The 24,865-nt window shown below is 43.2% G+C and overlaps 2 protein-coding genes across 3 annotated transcripts; one reads left to right on the top strand and one right to left on the bottom strand.

Moving 5' to 3' along the window:
• Positions 1-552: 552 nt before the first annotated feature.
• LOC109878165 (secretin receptor-like) lies at positions 553-14,715 on the top strand. 2 transcript variants are annotated; one of them, XM_031792469.1, is made up of 13 exons: positions 553-788; positions 2,888-2,987; positions 3,771-3,866; positions 5,950-6,047; positions 6,216-6,325; positions 6,522-6,654; positions 7,943-8,096; positions 8,271-8,331; positions 8,432-8,501; positions 13,257-13,348; positions 13,602-13,740; positions 13,822-13,863; positions 14,000-14,715. In XM_031792469.1, exons 1-13 carry the CDS (start codon positions 723-725, stop codon positions 14,150-14,152), a joined length of 1,314 nt encoding a protein of 437 aa, XP_031648329.1. In that variant the 5' UTR covers positions 553-722; the 3' UTR covers positions 14,153-14,715. The 2 variants fall into 2 exon arrangements, with proteins under 2 accessions (XP_031648329.1, XP_031648328.1); XM_031792468.1 differs by having other exon boundaries at positions 575-788; positions 13,602-13,863.
• On the bottom strand, positions 14,492-24,778 carry LOC109878163 (acyl-CoA-binding protein-like). Its single transcript, XM_020470383.2, has 4 exons — positions 24,647-24,778; positions 23,926-24,043; positions 15,296-15,358; positions 14,492-15,194 (listed from the first exon to the last, which is right to left on the bottom strand). The coding sequence occupies exons 1-4, from the start codon at positions 24,653-24,655 to the stop codon at positions 15,121-15,123; spliced, it is 264 nt and encodes an 87-aa protein (XP_020325972.1). The 5' UTR covers positions 24,656-24,778; the 3' UTR covers positions 14,492-15,120.
• Positions 24,779-24,865: the final 87 nt, after the last annotated feature.

The raw sequence follows: 24,865 nt of genomic DNA, 5'->3' as shown, positions 1-24,865 counted from the left end.
TTGCATCATGTCGGTGCTTTTCAAGGTTAAAAACGGCCCGTACCTGTTGTTTCACCTACAAAACATCCACCAAACACTCTCGTCGCCATAGTAATGATTCCGTGGGACGTGGTTAGTACTAGCAAAGAGTTTCTAAACCCAGAGGCGCACCATCGCCAGACTTCTGGGAACGCTTGCAAAACAGACCCAGCATATAAAACCGGGTTTGGGGGTTTGAGAAGTGAATGAGAGAAGCGAACAATTATTTTTTTGTGGTTAATTTATCTAAAGGCACAACCTAGATTCGAGCCAATGTATTAAGCAGTTGAACATGGTATTACTACAACCTCGTGAAAGTGAAAACAACGTTATTTCGAAGGAGTGCCTTTGATATGATGGCACGCACATGCGCAGTACAGCGTGAGACGACCGTTAGACCCGATTACGTATTTCTGCGCATGAATTTAGCGTGCCAACATCACCATGACTTCGCCTACAAGCGTTTTCGGGGATTTCTGTTGGAGAAGCAGTTTCTGCCTATCTTCATACTGTATTGTCTTTGGTAATAGTCTATTATAAAAAGGTAAGGTGTAATAACCGCACAAACAAAACACTTGCAGTTGGTTTGGACAAAGACAGTGGATGCTGATTGATGACTTGCTGCTTTGAATAGGACGATTATTTCAGACTTTTAGTAAACAGTTTCTTCAAGACTATAATTAAGTTACTTTTTTTGGGGGTAAATGATGATTGTGACTGACAAAATGCACATTGGAATTATTGGAATCCTACTGGGCATGTACTTGAAGGTAAGAATGCACACGCGTGTTTGAAAAAGCTGGGCATGTTTGGCAAAGGTACATACATATACACTCCGTGTAAGAAACATTAGGAACACCTTCATAATACTGAGTTGCAGCACCTTTTGCCCTCAGAACAGCCTCAGTTCGTCGGGACATGGACTATAAGGTGTCAAAAGCGTTCCTTAGGGATGCTGGCCCATGTTGAATCCAATGCTTCCCACAATTGTGTCAAGTTAGCTGGATGTCTGTTGGACCACTCTTAATACACACGGGAAACGGTTGAGCGTGGAAAACCCCAGCAGTGTTGCAGTTCTTGACACACTTCAACTACTACCATACCCTGTTCAAAGGCACTTAAATATTTTGTCTTGCCCATTCACATTTGAATTGACACATATCACAATCCATGTCTCAAGGCTTCACAATCCTTCTTTAACCTGTCTCCTCATCTTTATCTATACTGAGTTGAAGTGGATTTATCAGGTGACATCAATAATAGATCATAGCTTATACCTGGGCAGTCTACTAGGTCAAGGAAAGGGAATCTAGGTTGAAGGTTTAGATTTCGAGAAAATTAGAAACTAAGGAGTACTTATTTTTATGTTTTGTGTACTCAGTGCCTTCAGAAAGTATTCACATTTAACCTTTTCCAAATTGTGTTGTTACAAAGTGGCATCATTTAAAAAATGTTTTTGTCAAATCTACACAATACTTTAATATAAAAGCGGGGGAAAAAACAAAAATGTAAAAATATTTGTATTTTTATATATTAGGAAGGTGTTCCTAGTGTTTGGTATACTCAGTGTATATTATTTTCACATTTAGTGGAGACTACAGCAGTGAGTCTTATCTGGGTATGTCTCTCTAAGAGTTTTCCACAGCAGGATTGTGAAACATTTGCACATTATTCTTTTCAGAATTCTTCAAACTCTGTCAAATAGGTTGTTGATCATTCCTAGACAACCATTTTCAGATCTTGCCATAGGTTTTAAAGCAGATTTAAATCAAAAACTGTTACTTGGCAACTCAGGAACACTCCAGTGTAGATGTGGCCTTATGTTTTCTGTCATTGTCCTGCTGAAAGGTGAATTAATCTCCCAGTGTCTGGTGGAAAGCAGACATAACCATGTTTTCTTCTAGGATTTTGCCTGTGCCCATTCCAATGATTACAAGCATACCCATAACATGATGCAGCCACCACTATGCTTGAAAATATGGAGTGGTACTCTCCCCGTGTTGTGTTGAATTCCCCCAAACATAACACTTTGTATTCAGGGCAAAAAGTACATTGTTTGCAAAATTCTTTGCAGTATTACTTTAGTGCCTTGTTTGCAAACAGGATGCATGTTTTGGAATATTTTTGTTCTTTACAGGCTTCCCTTTTTTCACTCTGTCAATTAAGTTAGTATTGTGGAGTAACTACAATGTTGTTCCATCCTCAGTTTTCTCCTATCACAGCCATCAAACTCTAACTGTTTTAAAGTCATCCTTGGCCTCATGGTGAAATCCCTGAGTGGTTTCCTTCCTCTCCAGCAACTGAGTTAGGAAGGACGCCTGTATATTTGTAGTCACTGGGTGTATTGATACGCCATCCAAAGTGTAACTAATAACTTCGCCATGCTCAAAATGATATTCAATATCTGCTTTCTAACATTTTTACACTTTTTTGCGAGGCATTGGAAAACCTCCATGGTCTTTGTGGTTGAATCTGTGTTTGAAATTGACTGCTCGACTGGGGGACCTTACAGATAATTGTATGTGTGGGGTACAGAGATGAGGTAGTCATAAAAAAATAAAAAATAAACATGCAACTTATTATGCGGCCTGTTAACAGATGTTTACTCCTGAACTCATTTAGGCTAGCCATAACAAAGGGGTTGAATACTTATTGACTCAAGACATTTCAGCTTTTTATTCATTTGTAAACGTTAAAAAACAAAACATAATTCCTCTTAATTGCAGTGACCAGAAAAACTCAATTTAATCCATTCTAAATACAGTCTAACAACAAAATGTGGAAAAAAGTCAAGGGGTGTGAATACCTTCTGAAGGCACTGTAGGCTATGGGGAGATGCACACATTCTTTTTCTTTTCAACTCTGAAAGGTTCAAGCAGACTGTGAGCCGTACATCATTCTTATTAGAGAGGAGGAGAGGTGCCTTCATGAGTTGCAACTGCATAATGTGTCCAAAACTCCCCAACCAGGTGAGATGAGACCGTTTGTAATTCTTCCCCCTTAGAAATTCATACCCAGCATGGTTTGTCATGTTTTCCTACGCTAAACAAATATAGGTTAACATGTTCCTTCTCTATTCCATAATAGTCAATGTTTTTAGAATTTGTTTATTTAATGGCATTATATGATATGCATACCACATAAGAGTAAAATCATTTCCAGTCCCACAGGTATCAAAATCTGAAACAGCACCACAAATCAGCGCATCACTGGGAACCAGGCCAGTTTGACTGTGGACTAGGTTTCCCTCTAGTGGCAGTATAGAGTAGGTTACATCTCAACATACAGCATTATGGTTGTAGTTACTTACCCATTTTGAGTTCAACATTACTGTCATGTTGGTGAGAACAGTTCATCAGATTATCAGAGCTGTTTGTCTTGCTCCTCTTGTTAATACTGGACTATGAGCGGCAGGTAGCCTAAGAGCATTGGGCCAGTAACCCGAAAAGTTTCCTGGTTCGAATCCCCGAGCCGACTAGGTGAAAAATCTGTTGATCTGCCCTTGAGCAAGGCACTTCAATTGCTCTTGTAAATCACTGTGGATAAGAGAGTGTAAATGACTAAAATGTAAATTATTCACAACGACCAAACAAGGACTGCCGTTGTACTGTTTGCCTTATAATTTATGACAACAAACAATCAAACACATGTATAGATAGCCCCCCCCCACCATTAAAAACAAATATTTACACACTTTGATTATAATTTGAGAGATACAAGAATACAGTACCTGATTTGTTTTTCTTATTCAGACTGCAAGGGTATGTGGGACCACTTGAATTGCTGGTCTCCTGCTTTTGTAGGGGAAACTGCATCACAGAACTGTCCCAATTTCTTCAAATCAGAAGGTGAGAAACCCCCATCCCATTCCTGGCTGTTACGATGTGTGTCTTAGACCCCCACCCCACCCCTGGCTGTTATTTGTTAGACCCCCACCCCCACCCCTGGCTGTTATTTGTTAGACCCCCACCCCACTCGTCTGTTATGATGTGTTAGACCCCCACCCTACCCCTGTCTGTTATGTGTTAGACCTCCACCCCTGTCTGTTATGTGTTAGACCCCCACCCCACCCCTGGTTGTTATGTGTGTTAGACCCCCACCCCTGTCTGTTATGATGTGTTAGACCCCCACCCCACCCCTGGTTGTTATGTGTGTTAGACCCCCACCCCACCCCTGGTTGTTATGTGTGTTAGACCCCCACCCCACCCCTGTCTGTTATGATGTGTTAGACCCCCACCCCACCCCTGTCTGTTATGATGTGTTAGACCCCCATCCCACCCCTGGTTGTTATGTGTGTTAGACCCCCACCCCACCCCTGTCTGTTATGATGTGTTAGAACCCCACCCCACCCCTGTCTGTTATGTGTGTTAGACCCCCACCCCACCCCTGTCTGTTATGATGTGTTAGACCCCCACCCCACCCCTGTCTGTTATGTGTGTTAGACCCCCACCCCACCCCTGTCTGTTATGATGTGTTAGACCCCCACCCCACCCCTGTCTGTTATGATGTGTTAGACCCCCACCCCACCCCTGTCTGTTATGATGTGTTAGACCCCCACCCCACCCCTGTCTGTTATGTGTGTTAGACCCCCACCCCACCCCTGTCTGTTATGATGTGTTAGACCCCCACCCCACCCCTGTCTGTTATGTGTGTTAGACCCCCACCCCACCCCTGTCTGTTATGATGTGTTAGACCCCCACCCCACCCCTGTCTGTTATGTGTGTTAGACCCCCACCCCACCCCTGTCTGTTATGATGTGTTAGACCCCCACCCCTGTCTGTTATGATGTGTTAGACCCCCACCCCACCCCTGGCTGTTATGATGTGTTAGACCCCCACCCCTCCCCTGGTTGTTATGTGTGTTAGACCCCCACCCCACCCCAGGCTGTTATGATGTGTTAGACCCCCACCCCACCCCTGGTTGTTATGTGTGTTAGACCCCCACCCCACCCCAGGCTGTTATGTGTGTTAGACCCCCACCCCACCCCAGGCTGTTATGATGTGTTAGACCCCCACCCCACCCCTGGTTGTTATGTGTGTTAGACCCCCACCCCACCCCTGGTTGTTATGTGTGTTAGACCCCCACCCCACCCCTGTCTGTTATGATGTGTTCGACCCCCACCCCTGGCTGATATGATGTGTTAGACCCCCACCCCTGTCTGTTATGATGTGTTAGACCCCCACCCCTGTCTGTTATGATGTGTTAGACCCCCACCCCACCCCTGGTTGTTATGTGTGTTAGACCCCCCACCCCACCCCTGGCTGTTATGATGTGTTAGACCCCCACCCCTGTCTGTTATGATGTGTTAGACCCCCACCCCACCCCTGGCTGTTATGATGTGTTAGACCCCCACCCCTGTCTGTTATGATGTGTTAGACCCCCACCCCACCCCTGGCTGTTATGTGTGTTAGACCCCCACCCCACCCCAGGCTGTTATGATGTGTTAGACCCCCACCCCACCCCTGTCTGTTATGATGTGTTAGACCCCCACCCCACCCCAGGCTGTTATGAGTGTGTTAGTTAGTTAATGATCCACCACCAAGATCATTTGTTTCCATTCAATACAAAAATGTTTGTCTTTCTACCATAAACTGTCGATTGATGCTCATACAGGCGATCGACTAAAAGGACAGAGGAGTGGTATAGAGTTCATAAAAGGTCTGCTTGTGGAAACAGCGGCATCGTGAAGTGATTTATGACAACCTTACATAACACAAATGACGCCTGCAATAACTATTGCCTGCACTAAACTACCTGAGATACTGAAACTGCGTAATACCTGAGATACTGAAACTATGTAGGTCTTAGAAAATCTTAGGTCTGTTCTATGGTCAAGGTTTTTTACTCTGATGCTGACTATTTTCACGGCCATTATTAATTTATTTGAACAGTACAGCAAGTAAGTATTGATGAGGCTGTATGATTTTCCAGGTAAAGTGGACCGGAACTGCACAGACACGGGCTGGACGGACCCATTCCCTCCTTACGTGCATGCATGTTTCAACGAAACCTTCCACTTACTTGGAGAGGTGGGTACATGTGTACTTTTCGTATGTGCTACATTACTGGTTTTGTCTTTGATTCAGGACAATTACTTCAAAACAAGGGAAAGCCATATCAGTGTTGAGCATTGATTTAAAAATACATGGACAATTTATGTAAAACAATTCTTACCCCAGGCCTCTTTTTCCTCCTAGTCACATGACTCCCACATGTACTTCCCCTATGTGAAGACCATGTACACTGCAGGCTACGCTCTCTCTCTAATCTCTCTCACCATCGCCATCACCATCCTCTGTCTCTTTAGGTGAGAAACAGAGAATCAAGTCTAAGAACTGTTATGATTAAAAAATATGATAATCCATTTGGGTACTCAATAAACTACACTGTAATCAACATGCGTATCTTAATATTGGGTCTCAGTGGGGGATTAAACATATTACAAAAGCATGTTGGTCAAGGAGGACATTTCAAACTGCTTTTACACTCTTCCTGTTGTCTAGGAAACTGCACTGCACCAGAAACTACATCCACATCCAACTCTTCGTTTCCTTCATCCTGCGTGCTACCTTCATCTTCATCAAAGACTCTGTGCTCTTCACCGATGAAGACTTCTACCACTGTGACGACTACCCAGTACGTATCTACTGTACTTTGTAGTGACTGTCAATGCATGTGTGAATGGATGAACACATTGATAGAGAAATTTGTAATTTAGTGTGTGAATAGCTCACTTTTGTAACTATTGAAAAAATGTGTTTTGATAAAAGTTGTTAATCTTTCAACATGATATGGACATACTAAAACAACCCTCCTATATACACACAAAAGTATGTGGACAACCCTTCAAATGAGTGGATTTGGCTATTTCAGCCACACCCAATGCTTACAGGTGTATAAAATCGAGCACACAGCCATGGAATCTCCATAGAGAAACATTGGCAGTAGAATGGCCTTCCTGAAGAGGCCTGTGACTTTCAACGAGTCATAGGATGCCACCTTTCCAACAAGTCAGTTCGTCAAATTTCCGCCCTGCTAGAGCTGCCCCGGTCAACTGTAAAAATTGTCTGTTGAGTTCCAAACTGCCTCTGGAAGCAGCGTCAGCACAACAACTGTTCGTCGGGAGCTTCATGAAATGGGTTTCAATGACAGAGCAGGCGACTGCTCGGCCATTGACATGCGCAATGCCAAGCGTCAACCGGAGTGGTGTAAAGACCCCCGCCATTAGGCTCTGGAGCAGTGGAAATGTGTTCTCTGGAATGATAAATCACACTTCACCATCTGGCAGTCTGACAGATGAATCTGGGTTTGGCGGATGCCAGGAGAACGCTACCAACCCCAAAGCATAGTGCAAACTGTAAAGTTTGATAGAGGAGGAATAATGGTCTGGGGCTGTTTTTCATGGTTCGGGCTACGCCCATTAGTTCCAGTGAAGGGAATCTTAACTCTACAGCATACAATGGCATTATAGACGATTCTGTACTTCCAACTTTGTGGCAACAGTTTGGGGAAGGCCCTTTCCTGTTTCAGCTTGACAATGCCCCCATGCACAAGCGAGGGCCATACAGAAATGGTTTGTCGAGATCGGTGTGGAAGAACTTGACTGCCCTGCACAGATCTCTGACCTCAACCCCATCGAACACCTTTGGGATGAATTGGAACGCTGACTGCGAGCCTGGCCTAATCGCCCAACCTCACTAATGCTCTTGTGGCTGAATGGAGGCAAGTCCCCGTAGCAATGTTCCAATATTTAGTGGAAAGCCTTCCCAGAAGAGGGGAGGATGTTATAACAGCAATGGGGGTGGGGAGGGGGGGTGCAACTCCATATTAATGCCCATGATTTTGGAATGAGATGTTTGACTAGCAGGTGTCCACATATTTTTGTTCATGTAGTGTATATGTCTTTTCTCATCATATCCTGTAGGCGGTGTGTAAGTTAGTGGTGATGTTCTCCAACTACTGCATCATGGCTAACTACAGCTGGCTGCTGGTGGAGGGACACTACCTCCACACCCTGGTCAGCCTCTCCTTCTTCTCCAAGAAGAAACACCTTTGGTGGTACATCATCCTGGGCTGGGGTACGGACACCTGTCCACTCTACATTACAACAACACTACTGATACCATGTCATTGTCATCTAGCAATGTCATGTCATTTTGATCAGTTAAGAGACAGACTTGATAGTGAACTACTAACTGAAATGAGAGGGATTGGATTTAACTAAACCATTTTTGTTTTGTTTTTCTACATAGGTTTGCCAATGATTGTCATTGTATCCTGGGGCTTGGCAAAATACTTCTATGAGGATGAAGGGTAAGATACAGATTAATGGGATGTCATAGACTATTTTAAACAGATGACAATTGCATCATCATAGTTCACATACATGAATATGTTTCCCTTTCTCTTCAAGCTGCTGGGAGACAAGGGTACATGACTGGGTTTGGTGGATTCTCCGATTACCAGTCCTACTCTTCATAATCGTAAGTGCATCAATCGCTGTTGATAAATAATGATTAGGCCAATGCATTGTTCAAGATTGTTCAAGACAGAATACCAGGGCGCGTTCTCAGAGCATGCGCAGACCAGCTGGCAAGTGTCTTCACAGACATTTTCATCCTCTCCTTGTCCCAGATTATAATCCTAACATGTTTCAAACTGACCACCATTGTACCTGTTCCCAGGAACTCCAAGGTAAACTGCCTAAATGACTGTCCCCTTGTAGCACATCACACCTGTAATTATGAAGTGCGTTGGAAGGCTGGTCATGTCACACATCAACACCATCATCCCAAACAACCTGGAACCACTCCAATTAGCATACTGCCCCAACAAATCCACAGATGATGCTCTCAATTACATTTCACACTGCCCTTTCCCACCTGGACAAGAGAGGAAATAACTATGTGAGATTGCTGTTCATAAACTACAGCTCGGCGTTCAACACCATATTCCCCTCCAAGCTCAGGACCCTTGGATTGAACCCCTGCAACTGGATCGTGGACTTCCTGACAGGCCGGCCCCAGATGGAGAGGGTAGGCATGCTGACCCTCAACACGGGGGCCCTACAGGGGTGTGTGCTTAGTCCCCTTCTGTACTCCCTGTTCACCCACAACTCCAACACCATCAAGTTTGCTGATGGCAACAGTGGTAGGCCTGATTACCGATGGTGATGAGACAGCCTACAAGGAGGAGGTAAGAGACTTAGCAGTGTGGTGCCAGAACAACAGCCTCTCCCACAATGTCAGTAAGACCAAGGAGCTGAGCGTGGACTGCAGGAGAGAGGAGAGAGCATATCCCAATCCACAATGACTGAGCTGTAGTGGAGCAGGTTGAGTGTTTCAAGTTCCTTGGTGTCCACATCATTAAGAATTTAACATGGTGTAAACACACATCCACACAGTCGTGAAGAGGGCACAACAATGTCTCTTACGCCTTGGGCCGAAAAGATTTAGTATGGGCCCTCGGATCGTCAAAAAGTTCTGGGCTCAACCCCCTTCAGCACCTGCACCCGGGGGCGCCCTGTGCCGCCCACGGCAAGATGCCGCCCTGGGCATCTGCCCATGTCGTCCGTACCTAAATCCGCTACTGATTTGTATTAGTCTATAAATAAATCTCTTTGCCAAAATTCATCATCTCTCCCATGTCTTATTCGACTAGTGTTTTTAAAGTGTAAGGATAATAATTCAGCCATAGTTGAAATGTTTATTGCTTGCCAACATTTTATTCCCTCTGTTTAATATAACACACATACATTCATTATTCATTTCGGTTCCTGTATGTTTAATATAACACACATACATTCATTATTAATTTCGGTTGCCTATCCTGACGTGAAGTTTGTTCTATAGAAAGTATTTGACTCTTATGTGTGCCACAGAAAGTATTTGTCTCTCGCCACAAAATTAAGGAAATTAGGAGGGGGGGGGGGGGGGGTCTGTCACGGGGGAGATTTTCGTCACAACACCGGCCCCAGGATCTCCATATCAGGCAGTGTCAGGGGAAGGCCCGAAAAATTCCTAAAGACACCCACCAAAGTTTGCTGTTCACTCTACTACAGTCCAGCAAGTGGTACTGGAGCATCATCTCTCCGACAGGCTCCGAGACAGCTTCTACCCCAAGCCATAAGACTGCTAAATAGCCATAGATAGTCTGGGTAACCATTTAATTAATTATGTGCATTGACCCTTTCTTTTTTACTTTTTTATTTTCTGTATTGTAAAATAATAGTGAAGACATCAAAACTATGAAAACACATGTACTAACCTTTTTTTTTTACAAATCAAATATATTTTAGATTCTTTAAAGTAGCCACCCTTTGCCTTCATGACAGCTTTGCACACTTTTGGCATTCTCTCAACCAGCTTCACCTGGAATGCTTTTCCAACAGTCTAGAATGAGTTCCCACATATGCTGAGCACTTGTCGTCTGCTTTTTCTTTACTCTGTCGTCCAACTCATCCCAAACCATCTCAATTGGGTTGAGGTTGGGTGATTATGGAGGCCAGGTCATCTGATGCAGCACTCCATCACTCTCCTTGGTCAAATAGCCCTTACACAGCTTGGAGGTGTGTTGTTTTATTGTCCTGTTGAAAAACAAATGACAGTCCCACTAAGCGCAAACCAGATGAGGCATATCGCTGCAGAATGCTGTGGTAGCCATGCTGGTTAAGTGTGACTTGAATTCTAAATAAATCACTGACAGTGTCACCAGCAAAGCACCATCACACCACCTCCTCCATGCTTCACGGTGGGATCCACACATGCAGAGATCATCTGTTTACCTACTCTGCGTCTCACAAAGACACGGCAGTTGGAAACAAAAACCTCAAATTTGGACTCATCAGACCAAAGGACAGATTTCCACCTGTCTGATGTCCATTCCTCGTGTTTCTTGACCCAAGCAAGTCTCTTCTTATTGGTGTCCTTTAGTAATGGTTTCTTTGCAGCAATTCAACCATGAATGCCTGATTCATGCAGTCTCCTCTGAACAGTTGATGTTGAGATGTATCTGTTACTTTAACTCTGTGAAGCCTTTATTTGGGCTGCAATCTGAGGTGAAGCTAACTCTAACAAACGTATCCTTTCCAGTGGTTGTCCTCATGAGAGCCAGTTTCATCATAGAGCTTGATGGTTTTCATGACTGCACTTGAAGAAACTTTCAAAGTTTTAGAAATCTTCCAATTGACTGACCTTAAAGATGTCATTTCTCTTTGCTTATTTGAGCTGTTCTTGACATAATATGGTCTTTTACCAAATAGTGCTATCTTCTGTATGCCACCCATAACTTTTCACAACACAACTGATTGGCTCAAACACATTAAGTAAAGAAATTCCACAAATTAACTTTCAACAAGGCACACCTGTTAATTGAAATGCATTCAAGGTGACTACCTCATGAAGCTGGTTGAGAGAATGCCAAGAGTATGCAAAGCTGTAATCAAGACAAAGGGTGTCTACTTCGAAGAACCTCAAATATAAAATAGATTTTGATTTGTTTAACACCATTTTGTTTTCTACATGATTCCATATGTGTTATTTCATAGTTTTGATGTCTTCACTATTATTCTACAATGTAGAAAATAGTACAAATAAAGAAAAACCCTTGAAAGAGTAGGTGTGTCCAAACTTTTGACTGGTACTATATACATACATACATACACACACCAAGTGTACAAAATATTAGGAACACTTTCCTAATATTGAGTTGAACCCCCCCTTTTTTGCCATCAGAACAGCTTCAATTCATCGGGGCATGGACTACAAGGTGTCAAAAGCATTCCACAGGGATGCTGGGCCACGTTGACTCCAATGCTTCCCACAGTTGTGTCAAGTTGGCTGTCCTTTGAGTGGTGGAGCGTTCTTGATACACAAAGGAAACTGTTGAGCATGAAAAACCCTGCAGCTTGCATTTCTTGACACATTCAAACTACTACCACTCCCCATTCAAAGGCACCTACATCTTTTGTCTTGCCCATTCACCCACTGAATGGCACACATACTCAATCCATTGTCTCCTCCCCTTCATCTACACTGATTGGAGTGGATTTAACAAGTGACATGAATAGGGGATCATAGCTTTCACCTGGTCGGTCTGTCATGGAAAGAGCAGGAGTTCTTAATGTTTTATACACAAGAAAACACACTCCTATGCTGCTACTCTGTGCATTATTAGACTTTTATTATTATGTATTCTGATGCCTAATCACTTTACCCTGCCTTCATGTACATATCTACCTCAAATACTGTGCCTCATACCCCTGCACATTGATCTGGTACTCCCTGCTACAGTGCATTCGGAAATTATTCAGACACCTTGACCTTTTCCACATTACATCCTTATTCTAAAATAAGGTCAAAGGAATTGTCCGTAGAGCTCAGAGACAGGGTTGTGTCGAGGCACAGATCTGGGGAAAGGTACAAACAAGTTTCTGCGGCATTGAAGGTCCTCAAGAACACAATGGCCTCCATCATTCTGAAATGGAAGAAGTTTGGAACCACCAAGACTTCCTAGAGCTGGCCACCCAGCCAGACTGAGCAATCGGAGGAGAAGGGACTGGGAGACTAGTCAGGATCGAGGGAAAGATGAATGAAGCAAAGTACAGAGAGATCCTTGATGAAAACCTGCTCCAGAGCGCTCAGGACTTCAGACATTGGCGAAGGTTCACCTTCTAACAGGGCAACAACCTTAATCACACAGCCAAGACAACGCAGGAATATCTGCAGAGAAGAATGGGAGAAACTCCCCAAATATAGGCGTGCCAAGCTTGTAGCGTCATACCCTAGAAGACTCGAGGCTGTAATCACTGCCAAAGGTGCTTCAACAAAGTTCTGAGTAAAGGGTCCGAATACTTATGTAAATGTGATCAGTAATTTTTTTTATACATTTGTAAACATTTTTAAAACCTGTTTTTGCTTTGTCATTAAAGGGTGTAGATTGATGGGGGGGGGGGGGGGGGGGGGGGGGAAGAGAGAATCTATTGAATACATTCTAGTAAGGCTGTATCGTTAAAAAAAAATCCAGGGTCCTGAATACTTTCCAAATGCACTGTAGTTCATTCTTGTATTTATTAATTTTTTACTGCATTGTTGGAAGAGGCTCATAAGCAAGCATTTTCACTGTTAGTCTCCACCCATTGTATCTGGTGTATGTGACATTCAATTAGTTTTTTATATAACTGATCATGTAAATATTAGTTTTACTCTGTATGGTATTCATTTGTTGCCATTTCATTGCAGATTAATTTGGTATTTTTTCTGAGTATCATAAGAATTCTGGTGGGGAAACTGCGGATGCCAGACATGCATGGAAATGAATTCAGCCAATACAAGTGAGTTGTCAACATGACCATACTGTACTAACGCCAAAGGATTTCAAAGGTGTTTATTCTGTAGGCTAAAATAATAACTTAATTGCTTACGAGTGTTATAGTACCTGTGCCAACTTTCTGTAAGCGTTGCCCAGTCAAACCTGAAAGATCAGCACAACGGCAAACTAATGGAATCTCTCAAAACATGTGTACAGTATTGATTCGTGTCTTTTTGTGTATTGAAAAATTGAATATTTTCCTTGGATATTTTCAGGAGACTTACCAAATCGACTTTTCTTTTGGTGACCCTCTTTGGTTTGTACTACATCCTCTTTGCCTTCTTACCCATCAAAGTCAGTGGTTTAACTTACAAAATATGGACCTTTGTTGAGCTGGCTCTTGCATCAACACAGGTAATTTTGACATTTATATATATTTTTTTTACTTTGTGGGAATATTATTTGATGTCTAAATTCCCCTTTCTTCCTTTTCAGGGCTTTGGAGTTGCTGTTCTTTACTGTTTTCTAAATGGGGAGGTAGGTTTTTGTCCCATTTCTCAAAACTATTATGTAAGTTGAAATAAGTGGTATAAATGTGCTATTGCTAATATTATGCAGCAGCCCTGATTAACTAGTGTCGATGATACACTATCCCCATCCCCTCCAAACACAGGTACAGTACGAGGTACAGAGGAGATGGCGCAGGTGGAGGCTGAAGCAGCATCTACACGGGGAACCCAGACAGCATGGTTCCATGAGCCAAAGCGTCTCTCCCCTTACCCAGGTCTCCTTGCTTCCCTGTTCTGGACCGGCCAGCCTGGCATGACCTTTGACTCCCCCCCCCCCCCCCCCAAATCACTGGTGATCTCCTAGACATACCGGTTAAAAAACACTTACACTCTCAAGACATCAAATTAACTTAAGTTCTGGAACTTTCTTGAACTTGAGGAATGGTCCACAGAATGAATCACTTGGCCACTCTTGAAGACTTGGATGTGGCATGGGAAACAGCACTGTACTGTGATTTTGTGCCATTCCCTCAAGCTCAAGCAACATTTCTAGGACTATGGACAGTGGACTTGGCCTGAAGATCTAAGACATTTGGGTTCAGTGGAAATCATAAGAAATGGGAACATGTTCAAAAAGCAGAAGTAGGACTCAGATCTTCAACATCAACATGTGAAAGAGAAATCCTGGAAAGAGGTCTGGTTATGACCAGCCTTTTGTCCAGAGAATTTATCAACATGATTGAAAATTCTCACTTTTTATTATACTTTGAAGACAGATCTTTTAAGAAACATAATTTACTGTTCCTTTGCACCAATGTACTGTATAAAAAAATAAAGACATTTTCTGAAATAAATACCAAGATCAAGGGCTGCACTTTTTCAACAGGATAACAACAAATTGCTGGTGAGTGGTCTAAAACTGTGATCTTGGTTGTCTCAACACTTTACCCATGTCAATGTCAGATTTGATCCTTCTTGTTCATTGTAACTTATTATAAATTGGATGGTTCGAGTCCTGAATGCTGATTGACTGACAGACATGGTATATCAGACCTTATACCACGGGTATGTCAAAACATTTATTTTTACTGTTCTACATTACAGTTTATAATAGCAATACGGGACCTCTGGGATTTGTGGCATATGGCCAATATACCACGGCTAAGGGCTGTTCTTAGGCACAACGCAAAGTGGAGGCCATATACCACACCCCCTCAGGCCTTATTGCTTAATTATAAAATGGTTCTTCTACGAATAATGTGCACTAATGTCCTTAAGATAACCTCTACATTGGGTACTTTGCTTTCATTTCTTCCACAAAGGCAATATATTCTTTTATGGCATCTTCTTTGGACTTTCCTATTGGATTGAAAATAGAAACAGGACACATTGAAGATTTGTGTTACATTCAAAACAGAGAGAGTGGAAAAGCAGAATAATACATTGTCCAAAATACTTACCTTCCTGTGCTTTCCAACCATCCCATTTAGATTTTCCTTGGAAGTCAAATATTCCCGGACGCTCTGTGGACACAACGGATACATCTTAAAGTTACTCTTACAACAAAAGATATCGCTTTAACTGGGAGGTATTGGCAGTCTGAAAGCCCATCGGACAAGTCGAGAGTCTTTTTTGGTTACCTGAAGATTATGATCCCTTGATTGTTAATGTAAAAAATAAGCTTCACTGAATAAAAATGTAAAAAGCAACAATTTCTATGAATTTACTGACTTACAGTTCATGTAATTGAAAATAAATTCATTAGGCCCTAATCTATGGATTTCACTGGGAATACAGATATGCATCTTTTGGTTACAGATCTCTTTAAAAAATTAAAAAATTAAAATAAAAGTAGGGGCGTGGATCAGAAAACCTGTCAGTATCTGGTGTGACCACCATTTGCCTCAAGCAGCCCGACATCTTCCCATAGAGTTGATCAGGCAGTTAATTGTGGAATGTTGTCCGACTTGCCTTCAATGGCTGTACGAAGTTGCTGTATTATGGCGGGAACTGGAACACGCTGTCGTACACGACCATCCAGAGCATCCCAAACATGTTCAACAGGTGACGTGTCTGGTGAGTATGCAGGACATGGAAGAACTGGGACATTTTCAGCTTCCAGGAATTGTATGCAGATCCTTGTGACATGGGGCCGTGCATTATTATGATGAAACATGAGGTGATGACAGCGGACAAACAGCACGACAATGGGGCTCGTCACGGTATATCTGCATTCAAATTGCCATCGATAAAATACAATTGTGTTCGTTGTCCGTAGCTTATGCCTGCCCATACCATACCCCCGCCGCCACAATGGGGCACTCTATTCACAATGTTGACATCAGCAAATCGCTCACCCACATGCTGTCTGCCATCTGCCCAGTACAGTTGAAACCAGGATTCATACTTGAAGAGCACACTTCTCCAGTCTCCCTCGAAGGTGAGCATTTGCCTACTGAAGTCGGTTACGACATCAAACTACAGTCGGGTCAAGACCCTGGTGAGGATGACTGGCACACAGATGAGCTTCCCTGAGATGGTTTCTAACAGTTTGTGCAGAATTCTTTGGTTGTGCAAACCCAGTTTCATCAGCTGTCCGGGTGGCTTGTCTCAGACCATCCTGCTTGTGAAGAAGCAAGATGTGGAGGTCCTGGGCTGGCGTGATTACACGCGGTATGCAGTTGTTAGGCCAGTTGGACGTACTGACAAATTCTCTAAAATGACGTTGGAGACGGCTTATGATAGAGAAATGAAGAACCAATTCTCTGGCAACAACTCTGGTGTACATTCCCGCAGTCATCATGCCAATTGCACATTCAGTAAAAACTTGAGGGACAAAACTGCACATTTTAGAGTGGTCTTCTGTCCCCAGCACAAGGTGAACCTATGTAATGATCATGCTGTTTAATCAGCTTCTTGATCTGCCACACCTATCAGGTGGATGGCTTATCTTGGCAAAGGAGAAATGCTCACTAACAGGGATGTAAACAAATGTGTGCCCAACATTTGGGAGAAATACGCTTTTTTTTGCATATGGAACATTTCCGGGATCTTTTAGTTCAGCTCATGAAACCAACACTTTACATGTTGCATATATTTTTTTTTTCTCAGTATATTTACATGCAGAAGTGCCATATATTGCTAACCTTCCACATACACGGGAGGAATCTGAAAAATAAGGTTGTTATCAGTAAATACATTCTCAGAGCAGGCTCAACTTGCCCGACTGCCATACAATGTCCGTCTTTCACAAAGATCAGTTTCAGGCTTACTGGAATCCTTTGCAATTTGGTTGTTTTCACTTCTTAAATCACCTGCCCAATGGGGCAACCTTCACCATCCTCAACTGGTGCAACTGTTCAGGTCACTTGCTGCAGGAAATAGGGCAACCCTTCATGTCAATCCCTGAATGGTTTACTCACAGTCAGAAAAGGAAGCTAAACAATTGATAAGTCAATACATTTCGTAACTCTTGAGAAATGCACATCCGAGACAAAATGATAAGCCTTGTAATAAGACACTATAAAAGCACTGCTGCAGGGAGAACATCCCATAAATATTCTGTAATTGTCAATTAGGGGCAGTTTAAGGGAGAGTTAATGAAACCAACCATGGAAGTACTATATGTTGTAGCAAACTTCGGGGGTAGCCCCAACTGAGATTTGAACCTGTGAATGTCAAGCCAACACATGACACACGTACAGTTAAGGTGTTGGCTTGACAGTCGCTGGATCCGGGTTCGAGTCCTGGTCGGGGCTACTCCCCGAATTCACTTCAATATACTTTCATGGTTGGTTTCAATGACTCTCCCCTTAATTTACATTTTTTTTTGCTACAACTTCCGAGTCCGTTGGAGAGGAGAACAAATAGTATTCCCTGCCAAATAATAGACTTTGTGCGATTAAGATTCACAGAGCTACGCCTCCTCTGGCTTAAGCGATCACCACGCCAACCAGACATAGATTGATTAAGTGGAGACAGCTTGTGTCAATTGCAGAACATTTCCTTCCTGCAGCAGCACTAGTGGACAATGCTGGAAATATCAGTAAAAGCATGGTGCCTCAAAGTGCTCCAAAACTCCTGGCCACACTTAAGACATTGTAAGTACAGTATATTCGGAAAGTATTCAGACCCCTTGACATTTTGTTACATTACAGACGTATTCTTAAATGGATTCAATTGTTGCTTTTCCTCAACAATCTACACACAATACCCCATAATGACAAAGCAAAATCAGGTTTAGAAATTATTTCAAATGTAAACGTATATATGACATTTACATAGGTACTCAGACCCTTTACTCAGTACTTTGTTGAAGCACCTTTGGCATTGATTACAGCTTCAAATCTTCTTGGTTATGACGCTACAAGATAGCACACCTGTACTTGGGGAGTTTCTGCCATTCTTCTCTGCAGATCCTCTCAAGCTCTGTCAGGTTGGATGGGGAGCGTTGCTGCACAGCTATTTTCAGGTCTCTCCAGAGATGTTAGGTTCAAGTCCGGGCTTGGATGGGCCACTCAAGGACATTCAGACACTTTTCCGAAACCACTCCTGCGTTGTCTTGGCTGTGTGCTTAGGGTCATTGTCCTGTTGGAAGGTGAACCTTCACCCCAGTCTGAGGTCCTGAGCACTCTGGTGAAAGGATCTCTCTGTACTTTGCTCCGCTTATCTTTCCCTCGATCGTGACTAGTCTCCCAGTCCTTAACGCTGAAAAACATCCCCACAATATAATGCTGCCACCACCATACTTCACCGTAGAAATGCTGCCAGGTTTCCTCTGGATGTGATGCTTGGAATTCAGGCAAAGGAGTTCAATCTTGGTTTCATCATAACAGAGAATCTTGTTTCTAACGGTCAGAGTCCTTTAGGTGCCTTTTGGCAAACTCCAATTGGGATGTCATGTGCCTTTTAATGAGAAGTGGCTTCCGTCTGGCCACTCTACCATAAAGGCCTGATTGGTGGAGTACTGCAGAGATGGTTGTCCTTCTGGAAGGTTCTCCAATCTCCACAGAGGAACTCTGGAGCTCATCCAGAGTGACCATCGAGTTCTTGGTCACCTCCCTGACTAAGGCCCTTCTCCTCCGATTTCTGGTGGTTCCAAACTCCTTCCATTTAAGAATATAGGCAACTGTGTTCTGGACCTTCAATGCTGCATAGTTTTTTTGGTACCTTTCTCCAGACCTGGCCTTCGTCACCATCCTGTCTCGGAGCGCTACGGACAATTCCTTCAACCTCATGCCTTGGTTTTTGCTCTGACATGCAAGGTCAACAGTGGGACATTATATAGACAGTTGTGTGCCTTTCCAAATCATGTCCAATCAATTGAATTTACCACAGGTGGACCCCAATCCGGTTGTAGAAAAATCTCAAGGATGATCAATGGAACTAGGATACACTGGAGCTCAATTTCAAGTCTCATAGCAATCAAATGTATTTATAAAGTCCTTTTTTCATCAGCAGATGTCACAAAGTGCTATACAGAAACCTAGCCTAAAACCCCAAACAGCAAGAAATGCAAAAGCACGGTGGAAAGGAAAAACTCCATAAAAAGAAGGAACCTAGGAAGAAACCTAGGCTCTGAGGGGGGGCCAGTCCTCTTCTGGCTGTGCCGGGTGGAGATTATAAGAGTACATGGCCATTTAAGGCTAAATGTTCATAGATGACCAGCAGGGTCAAATAATAATCACATTGCTTGTAGGTCAGTACCTCAGGAGTAAATGTCAGTTGGCTTTTCATTGTCGAGCATTCAGAGGTCGAGACAGGAGCTGCGGTAGAGCGAGTGAGTCGAAAACAGCAGTTCCGGGACAAGGTAGCACGTCCGGTGAACAGGTCAGAGTTCCATAGCCGCAGGCAGAACAGTTGAAACTTGAGCAGCAGCACGACCAGGTGGACTGGGGACAGTCAGGAGTCATCAGGCCAGGTAGTCCTGAGGTATGATCCTAGGGCTCAGGTCCTCCGGGAGGGGAGAGAGGGTGAGAGAGAGATTTAGAGGGAGCATATTTAAATTCACACAGCACACCAGATAAGACAGGATAATTACACCAGATATAACAGACTGACCCTAGCCCCCCGGCACAGACTATTCCAGCATAGATAATGGAGACAGGGGTGGGTCGGGGGACACTGGACCCCCGCACGGCGATACCCCCGGACAGGGTCAACCAGGCAGGATATAACCCCACTCTCTTTGCTAAAGCAGAGCCCCCACACCACTAGAGGGATATCAACAAACCACCAACTTACTACCCTGAGACAAGGCTGAGTATAGCCCACGAAGATCTCCTCCACCGCACAAGCCCGAGGGGGTGCAAAACCGGACCAGAAGATCACATCTGTGACTCAACCCACTCAAGTAACGCACCCCTCCTAGGGACAGCATGGAATAGCAATAGGGTCAGAGGCAGAGAATCCCAGTGGAGAAGTGGGAGCCGGCCAGGCAGAGACAGCAAGGACAGTTTGCCGATCCAGTTCCTTGCCGTTCACCTTCGCACCCCTGAGCCAGACCACACTCAATCATAGGACCTACTGAAGAGATGAGTCTTCAGTAAGGACTTAAAGGTCGAGACCGAGAATGCCTCTCACATGGATAAGCAGATCATTCCATAAAATTGGAGCTCTATAGGAGAAAGCCCTGCCTCCAGCTGTTTGCTTAGAAATTCTAGGGACAATAAGGAGACCTGTGTCTTGTGACCGTAGCGTACGTATGCATGTATGGCAAGACCAAATCGGAGAGATAGGTAGGAGCAAGCCCATGTAATGCTTTGTAGGTTAGCAGTAAAACCTTGAAATCAGCCCTAGCCTTAACAGGAAGCCAATGTAGAGAGGCTAACACTGGAGTAATATGATCACATTCTTTTTTTCTAAACAGGATTCGAGCAGCCGTGTTTAGCACTAACTGAAGTTCATTTAGTGCTTTATCCAGGTAGACGGAGAGTAGAGTATTGCAGAAGTCTGATCTAGAATTGACAAAAGCATAGATTAGCTTTACTGCATCGGTTTGACAAAAAGTTAGATTTTTGCAATGTTACGAAGATAGAAAAAAAGCTGTCCTTGAAATATTATTGATATGTTCGTCAAAAGAGAGATCCAGAGTAATGCCGAGGTCCTTCACAGTTTTATTTGTGACGACTGTACAACCTTCAAGAATAATTGTCAGATCCAACAGCAGATCTGTTTCTTGGGACCTAGAACTAACTATTTAAAAGTAAAAAATATTCCGCCCTCCACTTCCTTATGTCTGAAACAGGCTTCCAGGGTAGGCAATTTTGGTGATTCACCATGTTTCATCAAAATGGACAGCTGTGTGTCATCCGCATAGCAGTGAAAGTTGGCATTGTGTTTCTGAAAGACATAACCAAGAGGTAGAATATATAGTGAAAACAATAGTGATCCTAAAATTTTACCTTGAGGAACCCTGAAACTTACAATTGATTTGCCAGAGGACAAACCATCCACAGAGACAAAATGATATCTATCCGACAGATAAGATCCAAACCAGGCAAGAACTTGTCCGTGTAGACCAATTAGAGTTTCTAATCTCTCCAAAAGAATCTGGTGATCAATGGTGTCAAAAGCAGCACTAAAGTCTAGGAGCACGAGAAGAGATGCAGAGCTTTGGTCTGATGCCATTAAAAAAAGGTAATTTACCAACTTCACGAGTGCAGTCTCAGTGCTATGACTCGCCAGTTTTAGCCTTAGCCAGCACCATCTTCATATTAACCTTTACTTCGGTAGCCCTGCCCCCTGGTAAACAGTGTATGATCGCTGGATGATTCTTTTTATGTCTAATATTGCAGGTAATGTGGTTGGCCAATGACTAAGGTTTTCAATTTGTCAGCTAATGGTGGGGGGCATCGGCGGCTCAGACCCCGTAACGGGTGGAGAGATGTGAGAAGGCTCAGCCTCAGACTCGTTGCTTAATGGGGACAAGCGGTTGAAAGTTTGAGCGACACCGGTTGAGCATGCCGACAGCATTTCTTTCCAGAAGCCTTGAGAAAATTGTCTGGATGCGGGGACTGTGCAGGGGATTTATACTACCATCTGTAGTTACCTGGAGGCACAGATGCTGTTCATCCTTTCCTACACTTAAATTGCCCTTGCCTAACGATTGCATCTGAAGCTGGGCTTGCAAGACTGCTATCCTGACCATAAGGCGATAGTTCTCCTGTATATTAGGAGTACAGAGACTGCAATTAGATGGCAATGTTAATTTAACTACTTTGCTTTTTCGGCTGGTGGAGGTCCTGTAGAACCATGTCCAGATAAAGCGTCCGGGGTGAAAAAGTTGAGCGAGGATAAAAACGAAGAAATTGGTAAATGTATTAAAAGTAAAAACCGAACATTTTGGCAGATAGCAAAGTAGCAACAAACAGCACGGAGACAAGTCCGGAAGATGAGGGCGGAACGATTGAGTCGGGTTTGTCCCCACAGAGGATGAAAGGGTCCAAATACTTATGTAAATAACATATAAAAAAATATAAAAAAAAGAGTTATACATTTGCAACAATTAAAAAAAAAATTTTTCCCTTTGTCGTCATTATGGGGTAGTGTGTGTAGATAGATTTTATTTTAATGATTTCACCTTTATTTAACCAGGTAGGCTAGTTGAGAACAAGTTCTCATTTGGAACTGCGACCTGGCCAAGATAAAGCAAAGCAGTTCGACACATACAACACAAAGTACACATGGAATAAACAAACATACAATCAATAATACAGTAGAAAAATCTATATACAGCATGTGCAAATGAGGTAGGATAAGAGAGGTAAGGCAATAAATAGGTCATGGTGGCAAAGTAATTACAATATAGCAATTAAACACTGGAATGGTAGGATGTGCAAGTTGAGATACTGGGGTGCAAAGGAGCAAGATAAATAAATAAATACAGTATGGAGATGAGGTAGATTGGATGGGCTATTTATATGTACAGGTGCAGTGATCTGTGAGCTGCTCTGACAGCTGGTGCTTAAAGGGAGGTAAGAGTCTCCAGCTTCAGAGATTTTTGCAGTTCGTTCCAGTCATTGGCAGCAGAGAACTGGAAGGAGAGGTGGCCAATGGAAGAATTGGCTTTGGGGGTGACCAGTGATATATACCTGCTGGAGCGCGTGCTACGGGTGGGTGCTGCTATGGTGACCAGTGAGCTGAGATAAGGCGGGGCTTTACCTAGCAGAGACTTGTAGATGACCTGGAGCCAGTGGGTTTGGCAACGAGTATGAAGCAAGGGCCAGCCAACGAGAGCATACAGGTCGCAGTGGTGGGTAGTATATGGGGCTTTGGTGACAAAACAGATGGCACTGTGATAGACTGCATTCATTTTGTTGAGTAGAGTGTTGGAGGCTATTTTGTAAATGACAGCGCCGAAGTCGGTGTCTAACCAGACACCTAGGTATTTGTAGTTGTCCACATATTCTTAGTCAGAACCGTCCAGAGTAGTGATGCTGGACGGGCGGGCAGGTGCGGGCAGCGATCGGTTGAAGAGCATGCATTTAGTTTTACTTGCATTTAAGAGCAGTTGGAGGCCACGGAAAAACAGTTGTATGGCATTAGAGCTCATCTGGAGGTTAGTTAACACAGTGTCCAACGAAGGGCCAGAGGTACACAGAATGGTGTCGTCTGCATAGAGGTGGATCAAAGAATCACCAGCAGCAAGAGTGACATCATTGATGTATACAGAGAGGAGAGTCGGCCCGGGAATTGAACCCTGTGTCACCCCCATAGAGACTGCCAGAGGTCCGGACAACAGGCCCTCCGATTTGACAAACTGAACTCTTATCGGAGAAGTAGTTGGCGAACCAAGCGAGGCAATCATTTGAGAAACCAAGGCTGTTGAGTCTGCCAATAAGAATGTTGTGATTGACAGAGTCGAAAGCCTTAGCTAGGTCGATGAATATGGGAAATGTTTTATTTTATCCGTTTTAGAATAAGGCTAATGTAACAAAATGTGGAAAAAGTCAAGGGGTCTGAATACTTTCTGAATGCACTATATGCAATTATATCTTGATGCTTAAAGTGGTACAAGAAAGATTAGGCAATAATCAGGGATTTGGCTTCGAGGTGCAGCCTGTAGAACAGGTTGAACAGAATGACTCACCCGTGTTGACGTTGCCAAGTGTTGCCTGCTTGTACAAACCATATACTACTGCTAGTTCAGCGTAGCTAGGTTGTACCGTCAGCCTCCTCACCTCATCGGCAGCCTTTTCAAATTCAGCCTTGAGAAAAATAAAACATGTTTTGTATTGCCATCTTTGTGGGGACCAAATAATTGATTCTCATTCAAAATCCTATTTTCCCTAAATCTAACCATAACCCTAAAACCAACCCCTATACCTAACATAGCATTTTTGTTTATTGTGGGGACCGACAAAATGTCACCACTTGTTCAAATTTTCCTTGTACAATCCTTGTGAGGACTTCTGGTACCCAGAAGGATAGTTCCAAAATATATACAAAAATCCATATATACAGACAATATGTATAAATAACTTAGCTTATGCCAAAGAAAATAGTTGTACACCACGTTGTGCCATGTGTTAAAATTATTTGTAACCGATTGAAAATAGGATGAATACCTTGACACACAAAAAACATCTCACTATGACAAAGTCAATCCTGTGACACACAGTGAAAATGTTTATCTACACTAAGCTACATGCAGTAGCTTCATAACAGGTAAACTGCAACAACAAAAAATTGTTTAATGAAATGCACAGTAGATTCAGCTTTTAACACCTGGAAGGTATTAGTAACAATTTGACTTATGACTTTGGGTTAGATACTGCACAAATAAAATATAAAACTACATTTCTGCTTACCATAGACATGTTGTTCCCCAGAAAAAGACCCAGCTACTCCTTGCATGTGGAAATGAACACTTCCGCGATTCTGTCTTACCTTTCACCTTTGAGTGGGTGGTGACATATCAAATTCCATAGGAAATGCTGAAGGAATGGGGAGATGACAAATGCAATAGCCTATAGCTACCACAAGAGGCCAGCATGTGTCCACAGTCGATCTCCAGGTCAGTAAGGATA

This window comes from Oncorhynchus kisutch, linkage group LG16, assembly GCF_002021735.2.
Source record: "Oncorhynchus kisutch isolate 150728-3 linkage group LG16, Okis_V2, whole genome shotgun sequence".
NCBI classification, from domain to species: Eukaryota; Metazoa; Chordata; class Actinopteri; order Salmoniformes; family Salmonidae; genus Oncorhynchus; species Oncorhynchus kisutch.
Note: the sequence above shows the minus strand (reverse complement) of the source record. Positions and strands in the feature narration are given on the sequence as shown.